At 41.3% G+C, this 19,643-nt stretch overlaps 1 protein-coding gene and 1 pseudogene across 1 annotated transcript in view; one reads left to right on the top strand and one right to left on the bottom strand.

Moving 5' to 3' along the window:
- Positions 1–494: 494 nt before the first annotated feature.
- LOC117021217 (riboflavin kinase-like) lies at positions 495–3,979 on the bottom strand (annotated as a pseudogene).
- Positions 3,980–9,965: 5,986 nt separating this feature from the next.
- The window catches only part of FREM2 (FRAS1 related extracellular matrix 2), a 164,465-nt gene continuing 154,787 nt past the window's right edge, over positions 9,966–19,643 (top strand). The window contains 2 exon segments of the mRNA XM_033105058.1: positions 9,966–14,556; positions 14,559–15,137. Of these exon segments, the coding sequence (XP_032960949.1) occupies positions 9,966–14,556; positions 14,559–15,137 (5,170 nt within the window).

Raw genomic sequence — 19,643 nt, 5'->3', positions numbered from 1 at the left:
TAATGCACAAAATATCAAAAATATGAAGTATGACTCTCCCCCCTTAGGTTTATAATAGATGATCAAAACTCTGTTTAATACATTTACTTTTATAAGCCTTCACATGTTGTACAAGTACATACATGCTAGTATTTTACCATGAGAATTAGAGTTTTCATCTCAAACTAGTGACTTGCATTTTTACCCACAGCTATATGAATTTCATTTCCATTATAAGACAATTAAAACCTTTCAAGTGATAAATTTTAATCAATATATTACATTAAAAGAATCGTGATTTTTAAAATGAATCTTTTTGATACTGCAGCATGATGGCTTTGGTTGAGGCATAATATGGCAACTACATTGTTCTATTTACACTAATTCACAGCTGTAGGAAAGATATAAAGAATATATTATACTTTGATTTTTAAAATATAACCAAGATGAGACTACATAGTTATGAGCAGTAAATACTAGAAAACAGTGAATGAATAAATAAGATGATTTCTTCATCAGTGGCCATTCATTATTTTGTTTTTAGGAACATGGAAGAAATTGTCTCCTTTGGGTTTCAAATGTTTTGGCAAATCTAGTCATTTCTTAGCTTCCTCAATATCGCCTTAAATTGCTGAAATAAGTGACTCTAAAGAATCGAAGTTCCTTTCTGGTCTGAGGTAGCCAACCATGGCCACACTGAGAATTTCCCCATAGCAGTTCTGTTTGCAAGTGGGCACGATGTGAGTTTCCATGGACTTCTTTGTATTCTTGTAGTATGGGTTCCACCCTATGCTCACCACCATCCATGGACATCTCCACTTCCAACACTGCCCCAACCATAATGAATGCCAGTGGATACATCAGCTGGAAGATTATCTACTACTTGCTCAGGAAATTTAGCTGTGAGGATGCCCAGCTGCTTGGGGCCAAGAACAAAGGCCCACACCACTTGGCCCCTGACCCCAACAAAAGTAGGGCTGGTGCTTCCTGACAGTGTCCGCTGGGGATGTGGGCTGTGGTCTGGTCCGCTGGTCAGGTGGAGCTGGCAATGTGGCTGTGCCCGAACCCCCCGGACCAGCGCGGGGACAATGACGGGAGCTCCATCTGCAGCGCCAGCGGGAGCACAATGCCCTGGCAGGCCCCTCACACTGCGGACCCTACAGAAACTGCTGGGCGACTCAGAGGCTGCATCTCCGCCTCAGGAACCGCATTTTATGACTTTTTTAATCAATATAATTACCATAAACATCTTTCTTTATATACAACTTGTTTCAACTTTAAATTAGTTCCTAGTATAAATTCTTGAAATTGCAATAACTATTTCCAAGGATTAAAAATATCATCTCCTCACTGGGAACTAATATACTAACAATAAATTAATTCCTTTCCAACAAGCGTGGTAACAGTGTATATACCCTCCATTACTTACCATGCTTATGGCTTTTTTTTTCTTTTTAATTTTTGTTGCTGTTGTTTTGTTTTGTTTTCTGAGAATTAAAAGGTAAAAATGAAGCTGGGGATCTGTCCAGTTAATTTATTTCTGCTGGTTGAATACACGTTTAGCACAATAATGTAGCTCATTTTACTCTGAAATATCCTCAAACCACAAATATTGGAGGCACTGTGTTGACACACCAGATTGTCTAGGAGAACCCAGTCACTGGATCTATGCTACATGGGTTCAAATCCCAGCTCAATCATTTATCAGTTATGCAATCCCAAGAAAGCTTTTTTACTTAGGTCTCGGTGACACCTTTTATAACGGACCCTGCAAAACAGAGCAAACAAAATGGTGAGAAGTCTGGGAAATGCATTGTAAGGGACAGTTGAGCAAAGAAGCACTATTCAGTCTGGAGAAAAGATAACATGGTGGGGACGTGATTACTGACTTCAAATACTGAAGAGCTGTCCTGTAGAAGGAGTATATAAACTCCATTTCATGCCAGAGGACAGAATAGATGGAATTCGGGGATATTTCAAAGTAAAATCAGCTACATTATCCTGCTCAACAAATTTTGAAACAGCAGAAAGAAACTAACTGGAAAGATCCCCAGCTTCATTTTCACCTCTGGAATTCTCAGAAAAATCAAACAAGGAGGCAGTTTACAGCTTTGTAGAAGGATGGGCTTTGTAATAATTACAGCTTGTCAGTGGTAGACCCGATTTCCGCTGGGGTAGCAAGGTGGAGGGTTTCTAGCTGCAGCCAAATGACCAGCTACACTAGATGGTAAAAGTTAAATGCTGAAGTCTAGACAGGAAAGCAGGGATGGGGAACTGGAATTTGGGGACGCTGCTAAAAGATAACAGGGCTGTGCCTCGAGGGAGCGCTGCTTGAAATCCTAGGCAGGGCACTGGCAGGAGTGAGGCTGGCATCTTTCTAAACCAAGGCTAGAAAATTGCTGAAAAATGGGATCTAGAGATTGATTCATAAATAAAAAAGAAAAGACAATATTTGTGGAAGTTTGGAAGTGACCTGCCAAAGAAATCATTCTCAAGAACTGATTCATCTTAGATAATAATTCCTGAGATTGTTTCTCTATGGTATGACTTTATAACTCTGTTTTGAAACTATTAAAATAAGGGGATTTTTTTCCCCTCCAGAAGTGTACACACTATTCATCTCATTAAAATTAGACACTTTTTTTTAATTCAAATTTTTCCCTTACATTACTCTGTTTTACAGAACTTAATTAATCTGAGAAGCAGACAGGAGAGAGCTCTGTTTCAGAGGGTCTTCTGTTGAATCTCACGTTGTATATCCCAAGGCCACCATGAGTATTTCAATGGAGGCTATTAATAAGAGTCAAAACATAGGATTGGCTGTAAGAAACCTACAGAAGTCATCCCATAATTATTATTTTTTTTAAAATTTAAATCCCAGTAAGAGAAGAGCTTTTTCCCTTATTTGTTCTTTGTTTAGTTCTGGGTTCAGCTGAGTGGTGGTCTCTTGTTTAAACTGTGTTTAAATTCCACTTCATTCCGAGTTTTGTTTGAAAACTTACAGGTGGAAAATCCATGGATATTTATGCTCCAGGATCACTGGCTTTAAAAAAAAAAAAAAAAAAAAAAAAAAGATCATAATGTGACATAGCCAAATATTTGGGAAAACTACCAATTGTAAAAGTCCAGTCTTTTACACTGAACCTTAGGCCACACCGAGTTCTTACTGCTGGCTCAGCTCAGGCTTCCGCAGCAGGTGACTTGGCCTTACTCCTTTCCCTCCTCCATTTATTACTTTCCTCAACAAGAAGGATATTCCTAACTGTGTGGATTGAGTAGGTTTCTAAGAGTGTCGATTCAGTATCCGTATTATCAAAGCCTTTCAGAAGATAAGGTATCATCAAGCACTTCCCCTTCTCCCTGGTGCTCAGTAACCCTTTCACTGAGTAGGAAAAAAGTAGGAAGGTTTTGCCGAATGTTCTTCAAAGTAAAAAAATAGCATATTTCAGAAGGTAAAAGAGCAAACTAGTAGTAGATTACTTGAATTCTAATTCATTTAATTTTATTTCATCCGATTTATTTAATTCTGGTTTTGTCGATAATTGCATGAACTTGAAAAACCTCACTGAACCCTGATGTGTATCAGTTTTCTCAAATATGAAATGGTAATATTACTACTTAATCAGTCATGTTGAGCAGTGATTGCATTTAGCTCCCTAAATGTGAACTTCTTTCTTCTAGGTAAGAAACTCCCACAGCGGTAATGAATCTTATTAGGTAAGCTAGTCACTCAACACCAGGAGGCCAAAAAGGCCCTGGTGCCCTTGGCAGCTGGGGCACCAGGATGGGGGACCACGACTTAAGCTTGCATAGTCCAGTCTTGCCTAGACCTTTGAATTTACAGTGACAGAGAGAATTCATTTGGTCAGTGGCTGTAGTGACATCCCGAGTTCAAGAGCAGCAGAGGCAGTGGTTGCAGGGCTGCTGATGCCTACCCGATGTTGGCCATAGTGGGGTGCCACCTGCAGGGTCCAGTGTCCAGCAGTGTCTGCAGTGCCATTCCCCCAGACCATTACCAAGCAGAAGCTTTGTTTCTAGAAGCGTCGGCTCTTTGGTTCATGTTCGCATTTCTGAGCCTTGTAGTACCACTTTCCCAAAAATTATGGAAGCTATCCAATATCTTTTTATTTCCTTTTTTGTTCAATTCAACCCAATTCAGTTTCTGTTACTTACTACTAAGAAAACTAAATAATATACCTGGCTGCCTTCCAAAGCTGTTGTGACATCTGGCTGAGTTGTTTCAAGGGAAATTCCTTGGGAAAGGATAAAATGCGATCTAATTTCATGTAATGAATATTTACTGAGGTCTTTATAGAGTTAAAGGATGAGCAAGACTCAGGCTGGGTGGGTGGTCAAGATGCTTTCAAAAGAGTGAAGAGCACAAGACATACAGTAAGAGTGGTTTCATAAGAGAAATACAAGCAAAGGGTAGAGGGTAGTGAAAGACAGTCAAAAGATGCGTAGCTTGCACTAAGGTGAGTAGGTGAACAAAGAGTCCATGGGGAGGAAGTATTCGACATCATCCTTAAAAATTGAATTGGAACTTAAGGTAGGATACAGATACTGGCCTTGCAGTGGGAGTCAGAGATCAGTTTTCCTTTCCAGCTCCACTCTTAGATCTCAAACTCCTTGGTTCAGTTTCCTTATCTATGAAATGAAGAAGTTACAGTAAATGGTTTGTAAGGTTCCTACAGTCCTTAAATTTCTGATTGAGTCCCATGGGCAGATAGGGAGAACATTGCAGGTAGAAAGAGAATAGTGAAGTAAAAAGTCAAGGCAAAAATTTTAGATGAGCAAAGATTTGGAAGCAAGGCAGCAAGTTAAATCTCAAAACAATGTGTAGTTTAGCATGGAATATAAAGATAAAGAGATTGTGTTTCATTTGATAGGCCGTGGAAAGCCAGAGAAGATTTTAGCAGAACTGTATGATAAAAGATGGTCTTTTTTTTTTTTTAATCTACAGCAATGCATAGGATGGCCAATGCAACAGCAATGGGGCTTGGATTTGAAGAAACCTAAATGAAAAATAATGGTGAACTAGGATGATGAAAACAATGGAAAGAGAGAACAATGGTGAACGAAGTTCTGGAGATCGATTCTCTCCAACTTAATGATTGATTGTAGAGAATGAAGTGAGTTGTGGTCAATATAACTTTTAGGGTAAAAGTCACCCTATAGGCGGCTTATAAATCTGGTGAGAAAGTTGAAATTGCATATATAGATGATTCAGAGAGATGCATAGTTTGAAGGGGTATTGCAATTAAGGGAGAATTTCTATAAAATAGGAAAAATTAAGCAAGATTTTAACCAAAAACTGAAGCAACTAGAAAGACTGGAAATACAGGCAAGAGAGGAAAACTAATAAATCAGTTAATATATATATATATATATATATAATTAGCATATTATTTATTATAATAATAATCAAATATTTCAGTCTTTCACTAATAAGATACTAAGAAATAAGTCCAGGAAACAAGATAAGGAGAACCAAAGAGAAACTAAAAGTTTGCAGTCTTCACTTACTAAAGATTTGGAATGTAGCTCAATAGGTAGATGATAGATAGATAGATATAGATAGATGGATAGATGATAGGTAGATAGATATAACTATGTATTTACAGATATAGAAAGGTATTTGAAAATAATGGCCATTCTTCATTTTCACTTTGCATATATACATATATGTAAACACATATACATTTTATTGTTTTATATTTACAGTATCTCCATGAAAATAGTCAAGGCAATATTTTCACCTTCTCTACTTTTCCCCTGTCACATTTTTAGAGATGCAGACATTGACTTGTCCTAGCTCCAAGCAATCAAGTGGGAAAGCCAGCTTCAAACCAACCGGCTCCTAGCCCAGTGTTCTCTCTTCTTCCCTATAGTAGATGCCCATCTGAACACAGCTTTGTCTGGAAAATCTGGATGTTTGTGGTGCTATGTGTATCACCTAGTACTAGATCCATCTTGAAAATTCACCTATCCTCATAGTGAACTTTTATTTAACCTTATATTGCCACATTTTCATTTTAGTTTTCTTGTTGGTTAAAAAATAATTGTTTCTTAGTGAGGTATGTGCGTGCCCACATCAATTCATGCAAATGTTCCATATATTTTAAAAAGAAATAACTGATTCATTGGCAAAGGGCATTAGCTCTGAGTTCAGTTTTCTCACCTACTAGTAGTGACACATTTCTTTTTATTAACAGTCAGCTCTCTGGAAAGAATGAGAACTACTGTCTCTGACCACAGAGCATGAGGAAGTCGAATGTCAGGTCATCCATAAATTTGATCTTATGGCACCAAACACCAAAACCAAAAGGGTACAAAAGAGGCATTTGTCCATTAAGACTGAGTCCCTTGGTTTACAGTTAAGGAGATACTAGTTGCAAAGCAAAGAGAATTGCTGCAAGTCACATAGTGGACGTCAGAGCCAAGGCTGGAACCCTACTCTTGGTCAATTAGTCCAGGGATGTTTACTCTTTTAGCACTGCTAAAAAATCAGCAAATTTCGTGTTTATAGGCAAGCTGTGGTTTTAAACCAATCAAAGAATAAAATTCTGTTGAGAACTATCAAAAATGCTTGGTACAGAGCTTCAATCATTCATCTGTAAGTATTTTTAAGGTGCCCATGAGGCAATCTCCTCTATTGGAGTCTTATGAGCCAGTAGAGAAATATCAGAAAAGTGAAATAAATTCTGTAATGACAGTGTAACATTCAAAATTTAACCAGATATATCTTTAGCTCCCGTCTGACTTTAGTGTCCCAGACCTGCCATTTAATTTCTAACTGAATGTCTTGCATGCATCTTAAATTCATCATATTACCTCCTTTATCTCAAGAAACAAGTTTTCTGGTGCATGACCTTAGGTAAGAGATGATTCAAGTTTTAACCATCAGTAATTTTAGTTGACTCCAGGAGATATTTTGGTGTGTTTCTCATATGCTAAACAAATTTACAAATTTATTTTACAAGGATATTTTGCCCAGATTTACATTCAAGAAGTGTTAAAAGGCTTAAGAAAGGAAGAATTGAAATTTAAGCTGAGACTTAAAAAATTACAAGTTTGCCAACTTATTTTATTCCTTATGATATTGAGAATGTTGGCCATAAAACAATAGTTTCTTGCTAATTTAAGTATAGAAACTTTTAACACTGAGGTATTTATCCAAAAGAGAGATCATCATCATCAATAATATTTACTTTCAGATGAGAATTTAATATTTCACTATTTTGTCAGTCATCATAATGTGAAATGTTTTTAAGGATATACCAATATGTGTTAACTTCTATGTGATGTAAAAAAACAAATAACTAAAACATATATCCCCCCAAAATTGTAATTCCTAAGACTCATTCTATCACTTCAATCAAGGAAGACTAAATTAAAAAGCCAAAAAATATTACAGTTTATTGATTTCCTTTAAGAAAAAAGAAGTATGGACTTCTATTCTCGCCATGAAACAAAATATTGAACTCTGCCCTTCAGGCATACTACCATATTTCAAATGCTGATCTGATTTATCATTGCTTGCAAGTCAAACAAAGTTGGACTTTGAAAGGAAGAAAGGAAAATCCCTGAGCCCATTGGGAAGCATCAGGGGTCAGGCTGTTGGTCTGGTTCTGGTCAGAACATACCCAGAATCGCAATGCCGGAAGAAGGGCTGCTTCGCTTTCAGTTGACACTTTTCAATCAAAACACATAACCACAATTTGAAATATCATATATAAAAAGTCATATTCTGAAATTGATGTTCTATTTCACTTGGCATCTTCTTGTTTTATTTGTGAAAAGGAAAAACAGAAATTTTCCTTGTCACTGCAATTCGAATTCTGTATGAAATAATAAATAAGTATAACAAGTTATAGAATAAAAATGCCAAAGCAACTTAGAAATTAGTGAAGAGTTGGATGGAGATTTTATCATATGTTGAAAATAATGTCCACATCCATTCTGTTCCTGAGTGTTTATTTTGTACTAAATTGTGAAACGTATTTATCAATTGTAAGGAGAGCTAAAAGCTCCCCAAAAGTACAAGTACAGTCTCTCTCTCTCCCTCCCTCCCTCCCTCCCTCCCTCCCTCCCTCCCTCCCTCCCTCTCTCTCTCTCTCTCTCTCTCTCTCTCTCTCCTTTTTGAAAGATTTCAGAACTTTCCACCTCTTGACTCCCAGGGGCAGATACTGCACAGTGGTTTTCCTGGAGCAGAAACTAAAATCTCCCAGCAATGCTTATGTCCAAAGTTTGTGCTGTAGCCTGGAAAACAGCTCTGAGTGTGTCAGGCAGAGATCAAAATCTTGGACTGAGCTCAGACTAAAGTCACTACAGGATTAAAAGGATAAATGCTTCTTACTGAAATGTGCCCACATATGCATCTTATATCTTCAATTTAGACTGAAATTTAAAAGGGCATAACAGTTTCTTTCTTACACTCCTTTCTTTCCCAAATCTAAAATACCTTTAAGCAGGAAACAGACTGGCCCTTATTCCAATTCTATATTCCAATTAATAATCTAATTATTATTTTTGGAGAGAAAAGAACATTAGCCCAAATTAAACATTTTGGTCAGTCAGCATAAGCAAGACTGCTTAAGTAACTAATCTGAAAATGGTGGGGTTTTAATTGTGAGGGGTTTTCTGAAGGGTGGGGGTCGTTAGAAAACCTCTCAGGAAAGGAATCTACACACTTCTAAAACCGGGCAAACACAAGGGGGCAGGAAGAGCTCAAGCTCGACTTCAAAACGGGCTGACTGAAATGGGAGCTAACCTATTTTAGTTCGCCCTCCGGATATTTATCAGTTCTCTTGGCATGCAAAGAAATGTGATGCTGACAAGTGGGTTTAGTTTGTACTTGGTCTAATTACTGCGAGGACAACGGGAACGTCTCTAATAACAGCTACATCAGCGACAGCTTTGGAAGAGCCTGGGGCTACATTCCCTAAAATTTACTCTCTCTGGTGCTAGTCTCGCGATTCCGATCAGACTGCATTTCTCACGCATTCCAAATGCCCCCGTTTAACTTTTACTCCGTGAACTTTGTTTGCAAAGGAGGGGCTTATTAAAAACTCACCACTCCAAGGACTGTGCCCACTGTAATTTACCAGAAGACAGCAGCGTGTGTGGGAGGGGGCGCTCGATAGGCTTTAAAATTGGCTTTTAATTTGAGCTGTCCTTCGTTTACAAATATGCAAATAGAGTTTACAAATATGCAAATATACAAATAGAGTTTCTCTCTAAACTGCAAAATGCTCTGGGTTTCGATTCAAACTCAAGCGGCTTTGCGTATGTTATGACTTTCCTCTCGGGTTTGCAAGTTTCGATGAGAACCCCTGCGCGGGATACCACTGAATTTGGGAGACGGGAGCTTTTTTAAATGGGTAATTCTGGATGGAAGGCAGCTGAAGAAGTGAATCTAGCCCAGCAGCTAACTTCCCAGAGAGCGGCGGCAGCCCTAGTAGCCTCGGGTGGAGCGCGAACAAGGGTGGGCAGCTCCAGGCCACTCTTCCTCACTTCCAAGACAACTTGTTGCGGCTTCTATCTCCTCCCCTCACCCGCGCTTTCCCCGCCTCCGCCCCTAGCAGCTGATTGGCAGAAATCACTATCCAACCCTCGACTCCAGACCTCCTCCGGGGACCTACGATTGGTCTCCTGGAAGGACTGGGGGTACAGGGGAGGGATTTCCCTCAAAGCTCAGGGTCCCGGGACCTGGGAAGGAGGAGAGGAGCCACTGATTTCTCCGCGCGACTGAGCCGGGAGCCGCAGAGCGGGACCGGCCGTGAGGGCTTGTCCTCCTCAGCTGTGCCTCCAGTCCCGGCAGAACTACAAAGCTTTCGCATCCTTTTGGCCCAGGCTTGGTTACAGTAGAACTCTGCAGGCAGCGTGCGGAGTTCCTGGCACTTCTCCGAGGGGTCTCTTGTTCCCTGCCCAGAAACTGACTGCGCACTCTCAGGCTGACCTGTCCAAGCCCTCACACCTGGACCATGCACGCAACCAGGGACCTTGGGACAGCCTCCCGCGCGCGCCGGACAGCCAGCCGCGCCGCTTTTCAGCCGATGCCTCCGCCGTCGGCCGGGCTGGTAGTGCTGCTGCTTCTGCTGTCACTGGTAAGCCGCGTTTCGGCACAGTCCGATGCCGCCGGCCGGGCATTGCTGTCCCCGGATCTCGCGGGGGTTGCAGGTGTCCTGGCCGAGGACGCTATAGTGATAGCGAACCGTGGGCTCCGGGTGCCCTTTGGTCGTGAGGTCTGGCTGGATCCGCTGCACGACCTGGTGCTGCAGGTGCAGCCGGGAGACCGCTGCGTGGTGACTGTGCTAGACAACGACGCGCTGGCCCAGCGACCCGGCCGCCTGAGTCCCAAGCGCTTCCCGTGCGACTTTGGCCCTGGAGAGGTGAGCTACTCGCACCTGGGCGCGCGCAGCCCGTCGCGGGATCGCGTCCCGCTGCAGCTGCGCTACGACACGCAGGGAGGGGCGGCAGTGCTACCCTTGGTGCTGGAGGTGGAGGTAGTCTTCACTCAGCTGGAAGTTGTGACTCGGAACTTGCCCCTGGTTGTGGAGGAGCTGCTGGGAACCAGCAATGCCCTGGATGCGCGGAGCCTGGAGTTCGCCTACCAGCCCGAGACCGAGGAGTGTCGCGTAGGCGTCCTGTCAGGCTTGGGTGCTCTGCCGCGCTATGGGGAACTCCTCCACTACCCGCAGGTCCCAGGCCCAGCCAGCGAGGGGGGCGCCCAGGAGCCTCTCCTGATGGACTGCAAAGCTTTCCAGGAGCTAGGCGTGCGCTACCGCCACACAGCCCCCGGTCGCTCACCAAACAGGGACTGGGTGCCTATGGTGGTGGAGCTGCGTTCCCGAGGGTCTCCTGTGGGCAGCCCTGCTTTGAAACACGAGCACTTCCAGGTGCTGGTGAGAATCCGAGGAGGGGTCGAGAACACCGCACCCAAGCCCAGTTTTGTGGCCATGATGATGATGGAGGTGGACCAGTTTGTATTGACCGCCTTGACCCCAGACATGTTGGCAGCGGAGGATGCTGAGTCTACCCCTGACTTGTTGATCTTCAACCTCACCTCTCCGTTCCAGCCTGGCCAGGGCTACCTAGTGAGCACTGATGATCGCAGTCTGCCCCTCTCCTCCTTTACTCAGAGAGATCTGCGCCTGCTGAAGATTGCCTACCAGCCACCCTCTGAGGACTCTGACGAGGAGCGTCTCTTTGAATTGGAGCTGGAGGTAGTGGACCCGGAAGGAGCAGCCTCAGATCCTTTTGCCTTTATGGTGGTAGTGAAGCCCATGAACACCCTGGCTCCCGTGGTCACCCGGAACACTGGTCTCATTCTCTATGAGGGCCAGTCTCGGCCCCTCACAGGCCCTGCAGGCAGTGGACCACAAAACTTGATCATCAGCGATGAGGATGACCTAGAGGCAGTGCAGCTGGAAGTGGTGGCTGGGCTCCGGCATGGTCACCTTGTCCTTCTGGGTGGCTCCATTGGCAAATCTGCCCCTAAGACCTTCACGGTAGCTGAACTAGCAGCCGGCCAAGTGATCTACCATCATGATGACAAAGATGGCTCACTGAGTGACAACCTGGTGCTCCGAATGGTGGACGGAGGACACAGGCACCAGGTGCAGTTCCTGTTCCCTATCACCTTAGTGCCTGTGGATGACCAGCCACCCGTCCTCAATGCCAACACAGGGCTGATGCTGGCAGAGGGTGAAACAGTGCCCATCCTACCCTTTGCTCTAAGTGCAACTGACATGGACTCAGATGACTCTCTGTTGCTGTTTGTGCTGGAGTCTCCCTCAACGACAGGGCATCTGCTTCTCCGCCAAGCGCATCCTCCCCATGACGTGGAGGAGCTTATCCGGAGCCCTTGGAGGAAACAGGGAGCATTCTATGAGAAAATGGTGACAGAATGGCGGCAGGAGGACATAATGGAGGGGAGGCTGTTCTATAAGCACTCTGGGCCCCACAGTCCCAGGCCAGTGATGGATCAGTTCACATTTCGAGTCCAGGATAACCATGACCCCCCTAATCAGTCGGGGCTGCAGAGGTTTGTGATCCGCATCCATCCCGTGGATCGCCTCCCTCCAGAGTTGGGCAGTGGCTGTCCCCTTCGGATGGTGGTGCAGGAATCCCAGCTCACACCGCTGAGGAAGAAGTGGCTGCGCTACACTGACCTGGACACAGATGACCGAGAACTACGTTACACCGTGACTCAGCCTCCAATGGACACAGATGAAAACCACTCACCAACCCCATTGGGCACCTTGGTCCTGACTGACAACCCTTCCGTCGTCGTGGCCCATTTTACCCAAGCCCAGATCAACCACCATAAAATTGCTTACAGACCCCCAGATCAAGAACTGGGAGTGGCTGCCCGAGTGGCCCAGTTCCAATTCCAGGTGGAGGACCGAGCTGGGAATGTAGCTCCAGGCACCTTCACCCTTTACTTGCAGCCAGAAGACAACCAGCCACCTGAGATCCTCAACACTGGCTTCACTATTCAGGAGAAGGGACACCACATCCTGAGTGAGTCTGAGTTACGTGTGAGTGATGTAGACACTGATGTAGCCCACATCTCATTTACTCTAACACAGGCACCCAAACATGGTCACATGAGGGTGTCTGGACAGATCCTGCGTGTAGGTGGGATTTTCCACTTGGAGGACATTAAACAGGGTCGGATTTCCTATGAACATAACGGGGATGAGTCCTTGACTGACAGCTGCTCCTTGGAGGTCAGCGACAGACACCATGTGGTGCCCATCACTCTCAGAGTGACTGTTCGGCCAGTGGATGACGAGGTGCCCAGGCTGAGCCTTCCTACAGGCACTCTGGGGTCCTATCTAGACGTTTTAGAAAATGGGGCTACAGAAATCACTGCCAATGTCATCAAGGGGACTGATGAGGACACTGATGATTTGATGTTGACTTTCCTCTTGGAAGATCCACCCTTATATGGAGAAATCCTAGTCAATGGAGTTCCAGCAGAGCAGTTTACCCAAAGGGACATCCTGGAGGGCTCTGTGGTTTATGCCCACACCAGTGGTGAGATAGGCCTGTTGCCCAAAGAGGACTCTTTTAACCTGAGTCTGTCAGATATGTCTCAAGAATGGAGAATAGGTGGCAATTCTATTAAAGGAGTTACTGTGTGGGTGACCATCCTTCCTGTTGACAGCCAGGCCCCAGAAGTTTCTGTAGGTGAACAGTTTGTAGTGATGGAAGGTGATAAAAGTGTCATAACCTCAATGCATATAAGTGCTGAAGATATTGATTCCCTAAATGATGACATCTTGTGCACTATAGTTATTCAGCCTACCTCAGGTTATGTTGAAAACATTTCTCCAGCACCAGGCTCTGAAAAATCAAGAGCAGGAATTGCCATAAGTGCCTTCACCCTGAAAGATCTCAGACAGGGTCATATTAACTATGTCCAGAGTGTCCATAAAGGGGTGGAACCTGTGGAAGACAGATTTATATTTCGTTGTTCTGATGGCATTAACTTTTCAGAGAGACATTTTTTCCCCATCGTAATCGTTCCCACCAATGATGAACAGCCAGAAATATTTATGAGAGAATTTATGGTGATGGAAGGCATGAGTCTGGTGATCGATACACCCATTCTCAATGCTGCTGATGCTGACGTTCCCCCGGATGATCTAACTTTCACTCTTACCCAGTTTCCTACTCATGGTCATGTCATGAATCAGCTGATCAATGGCACAGTTTTTGTTGAAAGCTTCACTTTGGACCAGATCATAGAGAGTTCCAGCATTATTTATGAGCATGATGATTCTGAGACTCAGGAAGATAATTTTGTGATTAAACTCACAGATGGTAAGCACTCTGTGGAAAAGATGGTGCTCATTATGGTTATCCCTGTCGATGATGAGACCCCCAGAATGGCCATTAATAATGGACTAGAAATAGAAATTGGGGAAACCAAAATTATACACAACAAAATATTAATGGCAACTGACTTAGATTCTGAAGACAAATCTTTGGTTTATATTGTTCGTTATGGGCCAGGACATGGCTTATTACAGAGAAAAAAACCTACAGGTGCCTTTGAAAATATCACACTGGGCATGAATTTTACCCAGGATGAAGTAGACAGAAACTTAATTCAGTATGTCCATTTTGGGCAAGAGGGCATTCGAGATCTAATTAAATTTGATGTGACTGATGGAGTAAATGCCCTCATAGATCGATACTTTTATGTATCTATTGGCAGCATTGACATTGTCTTCCCTGATGTGATAAGTAAGGGAGTGTCCCTGAAAGAAGGTGGTAAAGTCATCCTCACAACAGACCTACTAAGCACCAGTGACTTGAACAGTCCTGATGAAAACTTAGTTTTTACCATCACCAGGGCTCCCATGAGAGGTCTCTTAGAATGCACAGATCAACCTGGAGTGTCCATCACATCTTTCACTCAGCTCCAACTGGCTGGTAACAAAATCTACTACATCCACACCGCTGATGATGAGGTAAAGATGGACAGTTTTGAGTTTCAAGTCACTGATGGACATAACCCTGTGTTCCGGACATTCCGTATCTCCATTAGTGATGTGGACAACAAAAGCCAGTCGTCACCATCCATAACCTGGTTGTCAGCGAAGGTGAAAACAAGCTGATCACTCCGTTTGAACTCACTGTTGAAGACAGAGATACTCCTGACAAACTCCTAAAATTCACTGTCACGCAGATGCCTGTTCATGGCCAACTCCTATTTAACAATACCAGACCTGCCATGGTTTTTACCAAGCAAGACTTGAATGAAAACTTAATTAGCTACAGGCATGATGGCACGGAGTCAAGTGAAGACAGCTTCTCCTTCACGGTGACTGATGGTTCCCATACAGAGTTCTATGTTTTTCCTGATACAGTATTTGAAACAAGAAGACCCCAAGTGATGAAGATCCAGGTCTTAGCTGTTGACAATAGTGTCCCCCAAATTGCAGTGAACAAAGGGGCTTCTACACTTCGCACTCTGTCTACTGGCCACTTAGGATTCATGATCACAAGCAAAATATTGAAAGTGGAAGACAGAGATAGCTTACATTTTTCTCTTAGGTTTATTGTTACAGAGGCCCCTCGACATGGATATCTCCTCAACCTGGGCAAAGGCAACCACAGTGTCACTCAGTTTACACAAGGTATGGTTCATTTTTCTTTCCTTATAACCACAGGGCATTCCACGTCTTATTTCCTGAGGACATGGCCGTCACTGAAAACTTCATTAAGTAGAGCGTCAAGTTAGAGTCCAAGAGAAGGGACCGAAAGGGAAATAAAAGGGAGGGGAGAATTCAAAGAGTCTCTTTCCTGGGAGAATGGCCTCCTTCTTGCCATGTGTTGCAGAGCAGTGACCTTCATTAGAGAGGGTCTCAATGTGTTTTGATTGCATCAAGGTTTGCGACTAAAGGAGCCAGACTTTGGTGAATTAAAATTGAAGCAGGCTTTCCAGCTCTGCTCCACTTGCCACAGCTACCCTCTAAGCTCCGTTTTGTATGCTGCAGATAGTTTATGAAGCATTTTAGCACCATAGCGAGAGAGATGCTTTCTAAATTCTATGTATTCAGATTGTTATTATCACATATCATTCAAATGGTGCCTTCCAATTTATATTAACTTTGATTAATTTTTAAGAACATTGTTCTAATGCTGTTGTAGTTTTTAGAAAATTTATAACTAAAATAAAAAGATGTGTTTATACTTCGTAGATTTTATAGTTTTTATAACATTTCTTGACAAACACCTGTTCAAAGATATAAGAGGTAAACACCTCTCTAGATTTATAAAAATTATATGTACAAGGCATGTTACTATGATACACACAAAATAAGAGAGTATAAGAAGACATGACGTATAAGAAGACATGTGTCACCAAAATATGCATCCACTTCATTATCAAGAACCTGATGATGTGGTAACAAGGTTAATAGTGTAAGGAGGAAGTTATTTTCTCATTTTAAACCTCCTCCCTTCCCTGTTTCAAACGTACTAACAAACACTGGTGACAACTGCATTCTTGAGGCTAAAGTATTTTTCTAACCTGAATTTTATTTGTGCAGACACAGCCTGACACAGGAAGGGCAGGTGACCTCTGCAGAGTTACTCAGTGACTGAAGGGGGAAGCCCATTCAGAATGCTGACTGGGGAGTTAGGGCTCTGTTCTCTAGAACGTGCGACTTTCATTACAAAGGGCTTTGGTTGCTTTCATGAAAAATCTCACCATGTCAGAAGGGAAACCAGATCCATCCTATGTGGGCTCTGTGGATAGAGATGGAGGTTAACCCCAGAGCATCCCAGTGGGAGTGTTCTTTTCCTGCAACAGTGTTGTACTCTTAGATAACCAATGCTTTAATAAACATAGATGTCGCAAAGTATATTGTTATAGTGACTGCCTCTCTGTTTTAGATGCTGGCGTATAGCCCCACACTCCAACCTCCTGATTCTTGGCTGAAAGCCTGAATATATTCCAGGGCCTGCAGGGACAGGAAAACCTCAGAATGCCAAGTGTCATGCCAGACCAGCAGGAGACTTTTGTACGAAGGCTTTCTGAGGATAGACATGGCATGCAATCTTAGATTGGTTTATTTTCATGGAAAGTGAAGAAGATGAGAGGAATATAGTAGAGGATAGAAAATGTTTCTTCAACTCTCTCCTCTGACCAGAAAAAGAAATCTGTCTTTAGAGATCTTTATTTCTTCTTTTTTTTTTTATTAGAGATCTTTTTAAAGGAAGTTTTGGATGAAGATAGGCAAATGATTTAATTTAAATCCTATGGACCAAGTCCAACACCTCAAAATATTAGAATATTATTTCTTAAATATTGAACCCTAAAATTACGCTGTTTCATTACAGGTTGTTGCTCTATCTCTCACTGACTTGGCTCACCATAATTACTTTTTATGGTCACTTGTAAATGAGAGTAGTTGTAAGTTATTATAAAAAATGAAGATAAATTTTTAAGATTACTTTTTTAAAATAAATGATCACATTCCAATAAGAACCCAAATATTGACTAGGAAAACTGCTGGTATTTAGCCACACAGAACTCATTTGAACAAGTTGAGACTAGAGTTTGGTTCATAGCAGTCATTTATGGAGATTAAATAAATGAGTAAAAATGGAGAAAGCTACCATGGCTGCTTTTCTAGTAGGGGAAATGAAAGTAGTTTCTAGAGTGAGGACTACGCTGTCTTTTTTTTTTTTTCCCCTGGTTTTGTTCTATTATAAAGGGATAAGCTAAACTATGTTTTGATGGATTTTTAATAAACTGAATTAAGTTAACAGAACACACATGGCCAGAGAAAGTTATTCCCAAATTAATTGACTTAATGATCGATAGGATAAAAAAATTAATTCATTTCTAAAACATATTAAATTTCATTATTAGCAAAAGTTAACAAGGCAGAATTAGACAAATTGGGGAATTTATTTAGTTATTTCAAACTTTGCCTCTCTGCCAAGGTACCCCTATTCCCTCCACCTTAGGTCTAAATCATTTGTCTTAAGTACCTGGATTTTTTTTTTCTTCTGGAGATAATTCAAAAATTACTTTCAGAAATTTCCCTAAAGAGTTTGAACCAGAGTGTGATTCCAGACATGTTAATGAACTTAGAATTTTTTTTTAAAACCTATGGAAAGAATTGTGTAGATCAACTGAAATATATTTGATGCATGTTTAACATTTAGAAGAAAATCTAGTTAATTGTTAGATGTTTATTTAAAGAAAATGATATTTTGGCTATGAGATTTTTATCTTCCTAATACCTTAAGAAGTGAGTATATATATAAATATAAATGTGTATATATATATATATATTATATATATATATGTTTATGTTATTTTACACGTACTTTTAGAATAACAGTATTATAATCAAAGTCTCTACTTATTAGAAATTTTAAAAAGTCCCTTTTTGAACCATGAATTATTAACAGAGTTATAAAGAAATGAAAAGGGTTTGTTCCAACTAATCAATATTGCATGCCCTAACTTGGAGGGAAAATTTAACACCTGAATGTCATATTAACTGCCATTCATGTTCCCTTCAAAAAAAAAAAGTTCTTAAAATTCAGTTTTTGTTTTTTTAAAAAAGGTCCAATACAGATATTTTATTTTTTTTCGTTTTCCATTTGGATTTTCTGTTTTTTTCTTTTTTTTCAATTGCAGTTGACATTCAGTTTTATTTTATATTAGTTTCAGGTGAAGAGCATAGTGGTTAGACATTTCTATAATTTACAAAGTGATCCCCCAATAAGTTTAGTACCTACCTGGGATCATAGGGTAGCTATTACAATATTGTTGACTATATACCCTATGCTGTACTTTACATCCCCATGACTATTTTGTAACTACCAATTTGTATTTCTTAATCCCTTCACCTTTTCACCCAGACCCCCAAACCCCCTCCCATCTGGGCAACCATCAGTTTGTTCTCTGTATCTATGTGTCTGTTTCTGTTTTGGTTGTTCATTTATTTTGTTTTTCAGATTCCACATATAAGTGAAATCATACCGCATTTGTCTTTCTCTGCTGATTTATTTCACTTAGCATAAAACCCTCTAGGTCTATCCATGTTGTCACAAATGGTAGGGTTTCATTTTTTCTTTTTTTATGGCCGAGTAATAGTGGCATTGTATATATGTACGACCTCTTCTTTATCCAATCGTCTATTGATGGACATTAGGTTGCTTCCATATCTTGGCTATTGGAAATAATGCTGCAGTGAATGTAGAGATGCAGATATCTTTTCAAATTAGTGTTTTGGATTTCTTCAGATAAATACCCAGAAGTAGAATTGCTAGATCATGTGGTAGTTCTATTTTTAATGTTTTGGGGAACCTCACACTGTTTTCCATAGTGGCTGCACCAATTTGCAATCCCACCAATAATGCACAATCCCTTTTCTCCACACCCTCACCAACACTTGTTTGTTGATTTACTAATAATGGCCATTCTGACAGGTTTGAGGTGATATCTCACTGTGGTTTTTATTTGCATTTCTCTGATGATTAATGATATTGAGCATCTTTTCATATGTCTGTTGGCCATCTCTATGTCCTCTTTGGAGAATGTCTATTCAGGTCCTCTGCCCATTTTTTATTAAAATTCAGTTTTTGAAGTGGTGATTTATTTCAACAAAACTATCTCCTGAGTACTATAGTTTTTTTGAAAGAAAATATTGATACAGAGGTTGAGAGTGTACTAACCAGTTTTTTTTTTCCTATTCTCATAATAGAGCTTTCAGATTTTCTCATAAAATTAAACAAGGAATGGGAATGTTGGAAATCATCTTTCCCACCTGACCAGAGGACAATGTCTTTATGCTAAGAATGTATGGTGATTCCTTACTGATAAAGTTTGTAATAGTTAGAGTTATAAGATTAAACAGGTAAAGAGCTGTGCAGGGGGCTTCACTGATTATCCTTCAGAAACATCATACATAGGAAGGTAGAGATGCAAGTGTGCTCCTCGAGACCTCTGGTCTTTTCATTTAACTTAAGAAACATTTTGAGCCTTTATTGAATATTAGACCCAGAGCAAAAGACTGTGGAAAGTTAATAAAAAAAAATAAAAAAAAAAAAAAAACCTCCTAAAAGTTTTCAATCTTCTAGGAAAGGTAGCCATCAGAAAGCTAAAAATAACACAAAGC

This window comes from Rhinolophus ferrumequinum, chromosome 4 (genome assembly GCF_004115265.2).
Source record: "Rhinolophus ferrumequinum isolate MPI-CBG mRhiFer1 chromosome 4, mRhiFer1_v1.p, whole genome shotgun sequence".
Classification (NCBI taxonomy): Eukaryota; Metazoa; Chordata; class Mammalia; order Chiroptera; family Rhinolophidae; genus Rhinolophus; species Rhinolophus ferrumequinum.
Note: the sequence above shows the minus strand (reverse complement) of the source record. Positions and strands in the feature narration are given on the sequence as shown.